This window comes from Haemaphysalis longicornis, unplaced genomic scaffold (assembly GCF_048455015.1).
Source record: "Haemaphysalis longicornis isolate Haplotype H1 unplaced genomic scaffold, Haemaphysalis longicornis Haplotype H1 scaffold_1, whole genome shotgun sequence".
In the NCBI taxonomy this organism is placed as follows: Eukaryota; Metazoa; Arthropoda; class Arachnida; order Ixodida; family Ixodidae; genus Haemaphysalis; species Haemaphysalis longicornis.
Genome location: NW_027526203.1, coordinates 476,925,660 through 476,939,897, shown reverse-complemented (window position 1 = coordinate 476,939,897; position 14,238 = coordinate 476,925,660). Strand labels below are relative to the sequence as shown.

At 47.9% G+C, this 14,238-nt stretch overlaps 1 protein-coding gene across 2 annotated transcripts in view; it reads right to left on the bottom strand.

The window, feature by feature from the left end:
• The window catches only part of LOC144156297 (WD repeat-containing protein 11-like), a 76,353-nt gene that overhangs the window by 58,640 nt on the left and 3,475 nt on the right, over positions 1 to 14,238 (bottom strand). For both annotated transcript variants that reach the window (XM_077688249.1, XM_077688250.1), the window contains exons 4-8: positions 12,988 to 13,141; positions 11,029 to 11,190; positions 5,743 to 5,923; positions 3,468 to 3,588; positions 3,253 to 3,400 (exon numbers count right to left, since the gene is read on the bottom strand). In XM_077688249.1, coding sequence (XP_077544375.1) covers positions 3,253 to 3,400; positions 3,468 to 3,588; positions 5,743 to 5,923; positions 11,029 to 11,190; positions 12,988 to 13,141 — 766 coding nt within the window. The remainder of the gene's footprint in view (positions 1 to 3,252; positions 3,401 to 3,467; positions 3,589 to 5,742; positions 5,924 to 11,028; positions 11,191 to 12,987; positions 13,142 to 14,238) is intronic.

Sequence of the window (14,238 nt, the reverse complement as noted above, 5' to 3'; positions counted from 1 at the left end):
CCCCGCGACTCGTCGCGTGCATGAGAGCTTCGTAATGAATGAGAGCAAGGCGGGGCCGTCTTTTCTTCTCTGAGCATTGCCCGGCGTCTGGAGGCTTTGAGCCGCTGTTGGGAAATGGCTCCTGACCACCCCTCAACTCAGCGAGCTGCTTCACTGGAGAGGGCCCAGAATGACAAGGGTGCAAAGCTATCATCGAAGAGAACGAGCCATTCGGCTCAGAAAACACCGGAAGCAGGACCACAACCATAGACAGAGGCAGGCTTTGGACAAATAGCATAATAATTATAGCTAAATCAAAGATTAACCAAGTGAAATCAAGACTTGACCAGGCTAAGACAAGCTTTCGCTTTTCATATCCAGAGTTAGCCGAGCCAAGTCACAGCCTTTTTTTTTGTTGTTGTTTTTCACTCTTCCCTCGGCCAACTGAAGAGGAAACTGCGGGCGAGCATGAACGGGGACTGCCGAAATTTATGCATAGCTAATTTTTGTGGCCCTACAAAATCCGTCCCAGGTGTTGGCACACTGCCAACTCTGCGCACAGTGCCAAATTTGTTCGCCATTATCTCCCCTATTTTCTCCCATATCTCACTTCACCCTCTTCCGCCGTGTGCTCCTTCCATCCACCTGCAGACAAAGCTGGGGGCGCAAAATGGAACCCACAACGACGACATCCTTTTTTGTTTTTTGTTTACATTTTCTTTTGCTGGCTGCAATCAGTTCGGTTGGAAAAGGGCGAACCCCGTGCAGTTCATCTGACGGTTTGCGTTTGCGGAAAGCCGAGTGTCAATGCCAGGTGCAGTCGGGAGACAGTTGATCGTTCGCTGTACCTGAGATTCACCTTGCGCCAGTTTAATATATCTAAAATGAAATGCCATTGCCTCAATGCATCCTGCAACAATCATGCCATGTTCATTCGTTGTAACTGAGCGTTCGTCATAACTGCGGCCATTATAAGTGGGCTTGACTGTATTTCACAATCACTTAGGAATTTTTTTTAGGTGCAGAGTACCTTAGGACCGCACAATGTCCATCCGCGTCTATGCACATAGCATTTACAACCGCAAAAAAATCACACAGGCACCGGCAGGATTCGAGCCGGTGTCTGGTAGACCAGACAGAGTTAGTGTCAGTCGTCTTACCCATTGGGCTACGACTGTGAGTTAGTACCGAAGAGTAAAACGGCTTACTCCCTCGCCTGTAACGGTGCGGAGTACCTTAGGACCTCCCAATGTTCGTCCGCGCCCATCCGTGCGCACACCACCATCAAGCGAAAATCAAGCGAAATTCGATATGAGCCGTGAGTTACAGTTTCATTTAGGGAATAATCAAGGTGCAACTCACAGCTCAAATCGAATGACGGTCGGGACCCAAATCAGATGTCACTCGGGGCACAACTTTGTCATTTCAAGTTCCCGTACTCCACACCCTCGCCATCATCCACGGAGTGGAGATGCTGCCATTTTTTTTACAAAATGCTGCACTGCAACCTTTCATATGACCTCATCGATGTTACTACTTTACGCAGTAAAAGCGTTACCAAGTTTTCAAGCAATATTATAACAATTTCTTGGTACCAACTGTTCACACTAATGACGTGACGAAAATCACTTCTTTTACAGCTGTCACACTTTGGAATAATTTACCAATAGCCGTAAAATCATCCCCGTCCATAACATGCTTTAAAAAAAATCTCAGAGGATTTGTTTATCGGTAACAAGTTAAGTGCAGACCACTTATAACGTATGTCATGGGGGCCGTGAGAATCTACACTATATACGGTATCGCACCAATAACAAAACATACGCAAATCCAACCTGCGGGATTGGTGGCTATAAATGGGCTGTATTACCACCAGGCTAGTCAGCCAGAACACGAGCACCAGAGCCGCAATCCACCACGTGGCATCGCGTTTACGCCGCTGACGGTCCAATCGACTCGCCGGAAGGTGCCAAAGACGAGCTCAGAGGCAGGCGAAGTTGATGAAGTGCGCTTTACTCCGCAGTCGGTCAAGTGTGCACTATGTACAAGGGAGCGGCTGTCCCGAGCTTGGACGGAGGACGGAGTCCCCGCGAGCTCGCTAAGCCATCGTAGGCCGCCGGCTTGGTTCGTCGCCTGAGGGGAGACTCGCCTTGCCTCGTGGTCGGGAAACGGAACGTCCCTGGTGCGACCAGGCAGTTTGACCGTGCACGGAGGAAAGGCCTCGGGGAAGCCCCCGCGCGCAGTTTCATCCCTCTGTGGGAGAGAAGGGCCTCCCAGGGAGTGGGAGGGTGCGTCACTAGGGTCCCGGCTCGCTATCTCCAGATGTTCCACAAGGCTCATCTGCACAAGGTTCTAACAGAAATGACTTACTGTCGCAGGAGTGCGAACGGAACACGGGAGCTAAAGGGTGTAAATTTTTTTGCTCTTTTCTGCGTCAAAGTTCGAGGAGAGTAGGGAGTGCGTGCTGCATGGGACGGCTGATTCCTTTTTTTTCTTTTTTGCGACCCTAAAACAATGCTCCAGTTGCACTGGTTGATCAGCAGACCTGCCGAAAAACCGCACTATAATGCTTCGGGCAGCCGCGTTTTATTAAGCAGTATGCTTATGCACTGAGGTCTATGGGAGGCAAACAGCTGCACCATATCAGGGCCCGCGCTACGAGCGGTTACATTATAAATGGTCTACACTGAACCTTGTTTTGTGTTTTTACTTCTTGTGTGTCATCCTGATGTCCTCGTATGCCTTTGTTTCCCTTTGTGTTATTAACGAATTGATTGTGCTACTTTTTGTATTAGGTTAGGCTACGTTTTTGAGTGTACGTACACAATAGGCTAATTGTTCTTGTCTTTTTATACTGCGTACTCATTTGTTGGGCTCTTACGCCTACTTGCTGCTTCCATGCAATCATTTCATGTATTCATAATCGGGGGTCCCCTTTCAGCCTCTGGACTCAGGCACCCTCGTCTGTACACCAATATGCTTGCATTGCTTTTATGAAATAAACTATCACTTTCAAAAAGGAAAAAAAAAGAGCAATGGACACGTGCAAAATGAGGGCCCCTGAGATATTGAATTGACTTTTCTCTGCCAAGGATAAGGTTGCCCACAAATGCATTTCAGAACTGTTCAAGTACCAAAAATGTATCCTCTGTTCCTGCTGTGAAGCCTAAAGGGGTAATAACAACTGTGGCTATGGTGGCTGCACTCATTACATGTCGCTGTCAAGTAACACAGCTTGTGGGGGCAATGCTGCACCTCGTCCCGCCCAAGTACCTTGTGCCAGAGATGCGTGCTCTTCATACCGAGACCGCGCACTGACCGAGCCCGATTCATGGAGGCAAAAGAGGAAGTCGTGCTGCCAACAGGGGTGGCAGCGCAAGAACGCCGAGCCGTTCCGCTCCAGGGATATGCTGCCCAGCACCTGCACGGGAGAGAGGCCGTCACGCAGGCCCACCGAAGGCACGGCCAGCAGGAGGACTGGCGCTCACCTGCTGCACTTCAGTGTCCACGAGGAAGATCTTCTTGGGATACAGCAGGAACAGCTGATGCCGCACAGCCCTGTGGTAGCAAAGCTGCAAGCACTCGCTGAGGGGAAGCGCTTCTTCGACCCTGCCAGGGGAGAAACGAACGAGGCCCCTTTCATGCGGTCCTGCAGGGCCCTGGCCAGCGGTTCTCTACCACAAGACGAGCGCCCCAAGCAATGCTGCACATGCCGTAATAAGACAACTGCAGCTGTCCAGGGCATTTCCTGGGCACGAAATAAGGGCTCCCGCCGTAGAAATTCTGTGGGCAAATAAGGGAGCAGTTCAGGGAATTCCAAAATGGTAAATAAAAGCGGCCTACTAGCATAAGATGCACGGCTTTCTAGAATTTTGACCCACATGCCAGAACATGGCTGGCTAAACTCAATCCTTCATGCCAGGGGAAAGGAAAGAGAAAGAGAGATTGCAACTGTGTTTCCTGCCGGAAACAAATTCATATGCACAACCCAAAGGTGCACACAATAGGAAGCAAGCATTTCCAATTATACCTTGAGTTGTGCCAACTTAATTAAGAGCACCATGATGCCGCAGTAAATTGTGAAAAGCAAGTGATAGCAACAGGGAAACTGTAAAAACCAGGTTGTTAGGACGGATGTACCCTCACATCCTCAAATGATATAAAAGTTGCCTCCTAGCAAAATGCCAAGTTACGACTAGGAGCAGTCAATTTTCTCAAAATTTTCCGCCCCGGTTGTTGAAGCCCACCCAAAAAATGGTAAATTTTAGTTCCTGCATTTGCAACTGTAAAATATTCGCACCAATTTGAAAAATTTGTGTTTATTCAAAATTATTTAAGCAAAAACAGTACTATCACATGCCCAGCCTTAATTTACAGCCACTGGAATGGAATGCAATGTAAGTGCTTTCACAGCCAAGGAATCGCTTAAACAGTCAGTAAGTGTTCATGAGGTTTTACTGTAAAATATTCGCACATTAAAGAAAAAAAGAATTAAAGGCTCGACATGAGTTGTAGTGGAGGGCTACTCATTGTTAAAGGAACCATGAAGAGAAAATGCAAGTTTGTTTTATTCGAAAGATTTTGTGTTTTATAGTGCCTCCAGCACTTGTCTGGATACAAACGATGCTTTATTCACTAAGAAATTAATCAATTTCAGTTAAAATTTTGATTTTCCCGCCAAATCGTTTGTTTTCCGGGTCTGCAATGACATCACGGGAACCAACCGCTCTGCAGCCTAGAGTGCCTTAATTCACGTGTCCGCCCTCTACAGAGTAGAGACGTGTATACGCTGGTGCCGGCATTTTGGGTCGCTCGCTCGCCACCGAAGCAAGTCATTGTGTCAAAACCACGCTAAAATTATCGCCGCAACGCGGTTTACTGGAGAATTTTGAATCATCTTATTTGTTTCTCGTTGCTAGGTCTTGAGGGAAACGAAAAGAACAACGCGTTGAGCACGTTGACCCAATAGCGGCGGCACGGGACCGTTCAAAGGGTGTCTCCACCCTGTACGGCAGTGCTGGTTCCCCGTTCCCGACGGTGGCGTTCCCGCGTTTCTTTACGTTACCTGAACCTAGATGGCGCCACCATACTGCGGCAAGCCTTTGGTTTGTTTTTGACCGTATTTAAACTTGGCTTGTTTTTGTTCTGGGAGAAAATAATTGTTCCCTGAAGCAGTGCTCGCTCGACAAATACGGTCACGTAAGACACCGTTGCTTGCATCAATCGGCCAGTGTCGTCTCAGATAACCCCAAAGCCCCGCAGTGCTGTGCAGCTAAACCAAGCATAGTGCGCACAGTACCAACAGCAGTACGCATCGGTACTTGAATGTTTTCATGTGCTTTCGTAACTTCCACTGTTTGTCCCACCATTCTTATTGCTTTGTAAAGAATGTGCCCTAAATTTAAGCGCAATTCGCTCGTTTGGCTAGCTTATAAGCTCTACCTAATTTGCGTCTGCTTGTGCCGGCCTCCGCCAATCACAGAGCTGGCTCAAATGACATCATAGGTTCTGTTGCTGGAAATGAGCCAGTGGGTCGCATGGCCTTTCCCTTTTTTCCTAATTATACAGCTTATTTGAGCGAAGTTTACGTTAAAAGTGGTGTCAGTATGATTCTAACGAGGCAATCTTTTGAATGAACCAAACTTGTGTTTTCTCTTCATGGCTTCTTTAAGCCGCCCACCAGCTGGGGTTGTGCAGCGGAAAGCGTCGTGCACAGTAGCTCCAGGGAATCGAGCTCCACAGTACGGAGTAAGGTGCTCCCACCCTGCTCGGTTGTCTCCGGAGCGCATGAGAGACTTGACTCCACTGAGCAGCCGGCTGCGGGGCTTGCTCCTCTCCTCGGGGCCGGCATCGCTCAGCTCGGGGCCCAGGGCCCACCGGCGGCCCACGGGCGCCTGCTGCCCACTCAGCTCCTCCACCAGGAACAGGTGCTCGGGAGCCAGGACTGCGGGAGAACAAGTCCACACTGCCCCGGGCTGCCCGTCGGAGAAGAACACTGCCACTTGGCCTCGCAGTGCTGCTGTACGTAAGGACCAGCACCGAATTCCCACGCCATGGGGCAAAGTTTCTATTGGGTAGACAGGGCAATGTGTGAACAACACTTAAGCAGCGATAAGTGTGCTCACCTGTCTGCCCACTGCCACATGGGCCAGTGCAAATCCAGTGTTGGACAGAGATATTGGCACAGCACACTGCACTGCATCTCGAGAAGGCACATGAACAAGCAGAGAGAGAGGGAGAGAAATTTCACTGAAGAAAAAAATGCAGAAACGCCGGCTCTGGCCCGCTATTCTGTGCGTGGGAAGGGGAAGAGAGAGTGTGCCCCCAGGATGGTAGGGAGGAAGATTGGGGAGAAATGAACAGTGGCTTCGCTATTCGAGGCTCATAGGCTCTTGCCGTACGGTCGGCTGTGTGTTGGGTTCACTGCGATGGCCCGATTCATTTTTGTCGCAGGTATACACGGCAGTTTCTCAAAAAATTCTTGGTGGGTGTAGCAGCTTTTACAGTGGCAAAGACCTAGGCTGTGCCTCCGCTGACTTCCATGGCAAGAGGAGGGCACCAATCTCTCTTTAAACTGTTTTGTGACCACTATTCGGCACAAAGACTAGGCATGCACAATCTGGCATGCGACCTCGGCACCACACACCCACGTCGCAACAACCTGTGCCCATGAAAAAAAAGTTTTATCTGCAGGCCAGACAAACCATCTGGCTTGATTTGAAAGCAGATAAAAATGGAGTGAGTGGCTGTGACAAAATATTTGCCTTCCACTTATTCCTTCCTCCATTACTCTATCCGTTGCAGTGCGGGGGAAATTCTTGAAGGTGGGTTTTCAAGCCAGTAAGTGCCGGGGGATGAATAACTATGCTTGCCACATTGCCGCCTTTACTTTTCCAAACAAAGACATCGAAAAAATGATGAACATGCCTAGCTTTACACTCCTAGACACAGAGATAAAGCTCTCATGGCCAGTGCATCTTTGTTATCACACACTTGGGCCAATTTTGGTCTGCCCTCTACTTATACGCTTATATGTGGCATGAAATGCCCTTTTCAGAATTAAGATTAGTATTGTGCGTGCAGGGACATTGGCGGCACATGCATATGTTTAATTCTTTCCTTACGGCGCCATAGGCCATCGGACATGGAGTTCCGATGCTTTCAAACGTCCCGTGAAAGCTAAAAACGGCGCCTGTCGGACAACTAACGCCATCTGGCGTATTTATTGACAACTCATTTTTCGATTTTACGATGTTTTGTTGATATTTCGCATGCAGAGACCGCGCCAAGAGTGAAATTTGAACCCGCGATAGTGGCGAGTTGTGCGAAAACGGCGTCCGCTGTATTTGGGCTGTATTTATATAAACAAAACGGGCTTCCTATCTGACGACTGTGGCTTTACACATTGATGTGTAAGAGCTGGACAACATATGGTGGGGATGTTTTGCCAAATGCGCCGCGTCATATCGTGTTATCACCTTCATGATAGCCTGGCACTCGTGTCAGATTACCGCTACGGAGCAATGCGCGACACTTCTCAAGAGCGCTGGATTTTTTTTTCTGGTTTTTTAACACTAAAGTGAAAAGGATTTTGTGTCAGAACACAAAAAAGTGTGTTTGGATGCATGACCGACTTACACTCGAGTGGCTTCGAGGAGTGGCACAGCCGTCAGTTCCACTAGGTTGACGGGCCCAGAAAAATACAAAACTTGGTGTACAGCATTGATATATATATATATATATATATATATATATATATATATATATATATATATATATATATATATATATATATATATATATATTGAATCATAGCCAAGAAATGTGGGAACAATTTGTATATCTTAGAATTTCTAATATAATTTTTAGGCTCATTACAATCGCCTTTATACGTTGCGTGTATACTTTTTTGTGCATTTTTTTGATTATTTGACTAATAAACTGTAAATAATTGTACCTTTCAGAAAACTGCTTTCTATAAGCTACAATTCCATGCATAGCAATGCTAAATGTGTCCACTAGCTCAAGAGAAAGAAATAGTTTTGTGGAAGCACTCAAAATCAGCCGTTTTTCCGCCATAACGAAAGAGTTAAAGATAAAATTCGTGGGTTGTTAGTAGGCTTGTGCGAACATTCAGGCGCTTCGAATATTCGAACGAATATTACAGCGTTCGTATTAGCTTCGACTCGAATTTAAAATTTTGGATATTTCGAAGTATTCGGGGTGAACGAATATCAAAACTGCGTTCAAGTTTCGGTTTCGTTAGGCAAGCCGCAGTGCCATTGGCGTCAGGCCTACATCTTGACTACATGTGGAGCAAAGACAAGCTAAGCCACATTCAGAGCGTTGTCGCAGCCCTGTTACACGCGCATGTAGTATGTAAATATAGTTGAGGCTCCTGTTTCTTTGTTTCAAACAACGAAAATGTTTCAAACCTCCATGTCGCCGAGCGGTCCTTTCTGGACTTCCGTCTCCTCACTCACGGTGCCCATGCACTACACGCTGTAAAGCGTGAACCGCACGGCGCGTTTTTGCATGCGATTTGTGCACGTCGGCGTTGCGTGCGAGATTTTTTCCCGCCCCTGTCGATGAGTGCACATTCCTGGACGAGTTGGTGTTGCATTGCCGAAAAATTACAGAATGGTTCCGCGTGCGTGGCAGCTTCTGCCTCGCTCAGAAAATGATGTGCACCGCGCGCAGCAGTGGGCGGAGCCTGACGGCTTGCGCCAATGGGGAGGCGGGTGCCTCACAGCGGCAGTTTCAAAGTGCTTGAGACAGCCGGCTGGCCCCGCCGGAGATGTTTAGGCTGAGCACCCCGGCAGATATTTCATGGGCGGTTTCACTAGCGGCGCGGATGATGTTTTATAGCACCGTTTTTGCCCACATGATTAGCTCATTTACCGCACAAAAATTTTTGTGAGTTTTTAAGTGGCATTTTAAAGAGCAGTTAGAAGCGGTCGCTCGAGCGCCCCGCACCACTTCGCGACCGAAGCCCCCGCCATGTTGCCGCGGCCGGCCACGCCCCGCGCAGCGTGCGGGTGGTTTCGCGAGCAGAAAACAACAGCCCGGCCGTTCCTGGAGAAAGAGCGCGACGAAGAGGGGAGAGAGAGCCCGTACGTCGCCGTCGCTTGCTCGCTCGGCAGTCGGGCGCCTCGCCGGCTCGTCCGTATCATCCTCCGGGCCGCACAGGTCCATTCAAAACAGCCGAAATTTTTCCCATTGCAAACAATGCAATTTTGCCGGAACTTATCAGAAATTCGTATCATCCCGAAGTTCGTATCACCCAGAAACGTATCATCAAGATTCCACTGTATAAAACTTTTTATGACGGTTCCGCCAGGATCGGAAGCTCAGTGTCTCAGTGACAGGAAGCTCAGTGACACCTGACAGCTATTCAAATTGGCTTCGAAAGTATTCGACCCCAAGGACTATTCGCTTCGAACTAAAATATTACTATTCGCACAAGCCTAGTTGTTAGTACCGGGAGAGGAACAACCTGCAGGCAAATGCAAAGCAGGTATGGTACAGGCAAACTACGAGGATTTAAGGATTTAAAGGTCAGGCTAAATTTCATGCCTTGCATTTCCCTATAGTGGAGTTTGCTTCCTGGAACTGACATGAATGTTCATTGAGCTGCCGTTTATGCTTTGTTAAATAGAAATGTATTATTTGCAGCTTGTCAGAATATACGGGTATACCCTCATTATACGCCCAACACGATTTTAAAAGCATAGAAGAGCTTCGAGAGTTCATAAACGCATCTGAACCATTTGAAGCGTGGGAGGCTAGGAGCAGGGACGGAGATTTTGCTCGCCCATATGAAAAAAATTGTCACTTGTTGCACTCCCGAGCATCATTTAGCATGAATAACGTAATAAACAACATCAACTAAGATTACTAGATTACTTGTATGAAGTGTTGAGCGCAGTGAATTTGCGTTAATCGATTTAATCAAGACACTTTGCCGGCCTAGGGAGCCATACAGCGACGGTAAAAGCAAGTCACCGTTCACGGGAACTCTTGCACATGCAAAGTTGACTTCCGCAATCACGGTATACGCAGTACCTCCTGCTTAAAGTCCACAAAAACTGGGAAGTTTGCTCAAAAAAAAAAGGGGGGGGGGAGGGGGGGGGGCATATCATGTGTGACACAGTTGTTGAAGTAACCATGGTAATGACGACGCTGTAAACAAACGTGGGTTGAGCTGCCGCGCTGTCAAAAATTGCAGACATAGAAGCGAACTCAGGTGGCCAACTATAAAATGAGTGCTTCGCCTCGGACGAGGTCAGACTTCAATATCGTCGCAAGCCGCCGAGCCAACAGATACCTAGTTCTGTCTCGTCGGGGTAATGACTTTTGTTAGCATGAGCGAGTATGCTTACTATTTTTGGACTTTGAAATCCACTTTGGGGGCCTTCGAAAGGAGCACCCTTTGCGTATGAGGGTAGACAGGCTAAGTTCGATGTGCATGCCAAACAAGTGCCTTGATAACGGCAACTGTGGTCGAAAGAGCCACCAAATGTGCTCACCGTGAGGTGGCCGTGTGCTTCTGTCGCAGCCATGTAAATGAGGCCCAAGTCTCCATCTATCAGCTGACCTTCGGCGCTTAAAGAGCATGAATAGTAAATGCATTGGCCCTCTTTCAAAACTTCCTGTCGATTGTGAAAGAGCGCAATGTGTCTCACATCTCAATGCATAAGAGTAGTTGTCCTCTGCAACCTTTTATCATATGATTCCTGGATTATGTCTTTTCACATGGCCCCTTGAAAGTCATATATCTGGGTTCTTAAAACTTTTGCTTCCAACTTTTAGTGCCGGGATCACTTCTTGGAAGCTGGTCGAGGACGCCTTGCTAGATGCTCTGCTGGTAGCAAAAGCCAAACAACTGGCAATCAAGCCCCTCCTGCATCGATCCAACTTGTGTTCCCACAAGCGATAGCAGAACGCAGCAATCCCCTCTGGTCCCACTTTACGAATCCTCCTTCCCGGTGACTTGGAGCAGGGGTGCCCTTCCCACGTGCCCCCCCTGGATGAGAGAGAAGGGCTCACAGCAGACGGTGCCCTCGCAGAAGGGGTTGAGCGAGAAGGAGAGCAGCGAGTCTGGATAGCACTTCCTCCACAGCGGGGCCCCCGTGTCAGCGTGCCACAGGACCAGGGTGCCCAGGGAGTACAGGGCCAGCAGCAGGTGGGGGTCGGCCAGCCAGCCCAGCTCTGCAGGCAGCAGCAGGAGGAGGCAACTGGAGGGAGGGCAGCGCTGGCCCAGCCAAGGAGCCCCGTTCCCCCCGTTTTCTTCGTGTCATTTGTCGCTGATACATTACAACCTTCCTGTAAGCGACTCCCTTCCCATAATTTTATTCACCGTGTCAGTTTTATCACTCGTGAATACCAGTCATAATTATTACTTTATGTAGAATGCCTAAAGTGGCTAAAAAGCTGTTGTTTAAAGTAAACAGAATTTTATCAAGGATTCAGATGAAAAAGCCAGGGTTGACCTCTATGAAAATATATTGAAACATCGAAAGAAAAAAACAGTCTGGTTTCTAAAACACGAAAATGCAAAAAAAAAAAAGGTGAAACAGTGGCCCATCTCAGTAGCAGAAAAATGGGAATCAAGCAAAAGGCGTCTTTAAGCTTTTAAAAATCATCACCGTCATTTGCGACTGTCTTGAACACCCCCACACATAGACACTTCCGAAGCCTCTGCTTCCACCTGTTACTCTATAGGATATGTCAACAGTAATCCCAACCAAGGTTCCCAAGCAAACACAAATTTCCCCACAAAACGGCTTGGTAGGGCTGCCGCAACCTTATACATCCACGAGGCAGAAAAGGAGGCTGAAATGTACAAACCCGCAATGGAATCCTTCGTGATGGCCCCTGTCAATTGCAATTACACGTTTGAAGCGTAAGGATGTCTGCTTTGAGCAAACGCATGCCAAACATGCCATGCATAATTGAGTGCTCAAACTGCCTCCTATGTCTTTACACTCCCCCTCGCCCTGTCTGGAAATAAACAAAAGCTCCTACTTTAGTCAACCTGCAGCTGGGATCAATCGGCAAAGGCAACACCATTTGGTGATGCCTCAGCACTAATGTTCGTTTCAAACTGTTGTGTCCCATCACTATGCCCAGAAGAGGCAACAAGGGGGAAAACTAATGCTCCGGCATTGCTGTCACATTAACGTAATCCAACTGGTTGCCCCCCTTCCAACTGTTTTCTTTTTGTTAATGATCAGACAGCGAAAAGGAAAAAAAGAAAGGCCGCTGAACAACTTGTGCACTGCATTGACTATGTACAAATAATTTTGCCTGCAAAAATGATGGTAAAAAAACTTCCTTACAGCAGCTGTTTACCTGTTGTTATTATATGATAAAAACGTTTTTTAAACAAGAAAAAAATAAACCTGAATTCTCAAGAAATAAGCTCGAAACTGCCTTATGCACCAGGTATTTAGGGTAGACAGTGTGCTCACAATATTTTTTAGCAACGCAATACAGAAACAGTAGTTTCTAAACTGCACAGCTAAATAGAAAAGGAATTGAGAGGAACCTGTCTCTCCTACTCCAGTCCTAGAGCTTCTTAGCTTCCTTTCCAACTGTGCGCTCCTCCCTGGCCAGTGTGCCGTGTGGGTGGTTGTGCACTTTTGCAAACCCATATAGGTAACCTCCCGCATAGAACTTCCGCAGAAAAAAAAAGAGAAGAAGTAAACTTGAGAAAAAGGGCCCATAAATACACAAAGGTTTATTTTACTGTGATGCTAGCTAAGGAGGATAAAGAGACCATACTCCTCAGACCCCAAAGCGGAACGAGGGGGAGGAGGGAGGGGTGCATGCAAGAATGGGGGGCATTTTATTGCCTCGCACACAGTGGTCCTGCCTGCCTTATTTCTCATTGACCACAAGAATAATGGCGAGGACAGTTTGTTTATAAGTGCACAAGTCAGCAGGGAGCTGAGAAGACATTTTGGAGGGGGGCGAAAAGTGAATTTTCTTTGGTACTGTACTTGCCCAGAAGGGTGCGATCCGGCTCTGTAAGGGTACTGCGGACTGTAGCGAGCGACACATCCCAGACCAGCACGACACCAGAAGTGTCCGCACTGGCCAGCTTCAGATGGTACGGGTTCACCAGGTCATGATAGTGCAAGTTGCGAGACCAGCTCACCTGCACACACATCCAGCGACTATGCAAACAGCACACTGGCAGCGCTGTGTGGATAAGAAACTGTCCGCCTACCTGGGCCTAGCCAGAGGGGCGTTTCTGGCTATGCCACTGCCGCCCCCTTTGGAGGACACTCGAGTGCACACAAGGGTGGCAAGCGAAAAAATGAGCCTGCCCACTGCTTGAAATTTCAGGCCCCAATGTAGAAATCACAACAGTGCAAGATGGACAAAAATGATCGCAGGTATAATTAGGAGGCAGCGCGACACAAAGAAAAAAATATCATGACTATTTATTAATTCAAATTTGAAACTTTTCAGTGACCACTGATACTGTTTTCAGGCAGGAGTGGCAGTGTAGTAAACTTCTGTTAGGTAACTGGAAAAAAAAAAGTTAAATAATTTGTTGCAATTTTTTGGTTGGCTTTTGTTCGAAGGATGTGCTCCAATTGTTTTAAAGGAGTACTGACACGAAATTTTCGTGTTACGTTTTTTTCACTGCTATGCGTGCCTACCAGCCCACTAATCATAGAATGACAGATTAGACGGTCGAGCGCAGCGTAAACATTCATTTACGGCGTCGTTTATTCGTGCCAGTTTCGGTTTCGACTGAAAAACGCCGAGCGGCCGCCATAACAGGATGTATCACATGACGTCACCATTCTTGCCGCATCGCTGCCTCTCTGGAAGCGCGCGCGAGCGAGCGCACGCGCGAGCCCAGACCGGCCGAGGTCTTCGCCGTCCCCACAGGCCCGGGCAGCATGACGTCAGTCCCAAAACCATGACGTGTACACACGCCCGAGCAGCGCGCGCCAACCACAGCCAGCGCGTCGGCTTTGTCACGGGAGCACCGACGTCGGCAGTTTGGGGCAAGTAGCACATGATGTCATGTCGGCCCGCTCTGGGCTTTCTCGTGCGGGCGAAGATTAAAATGGATTTTAAATATGTTTTGCTGAACTGTTGCTGTTGAAACTTGCTGGGAGATATCTCCTGATAAAAAGGAAGCGTTTTACATAGTTATCACAGCTTTGAAATTTTGTGTCAGTACTCCTTTAATGTACTATGGGCCACAGAAGTGTGCCCCAAGGATTTCCACGGGGT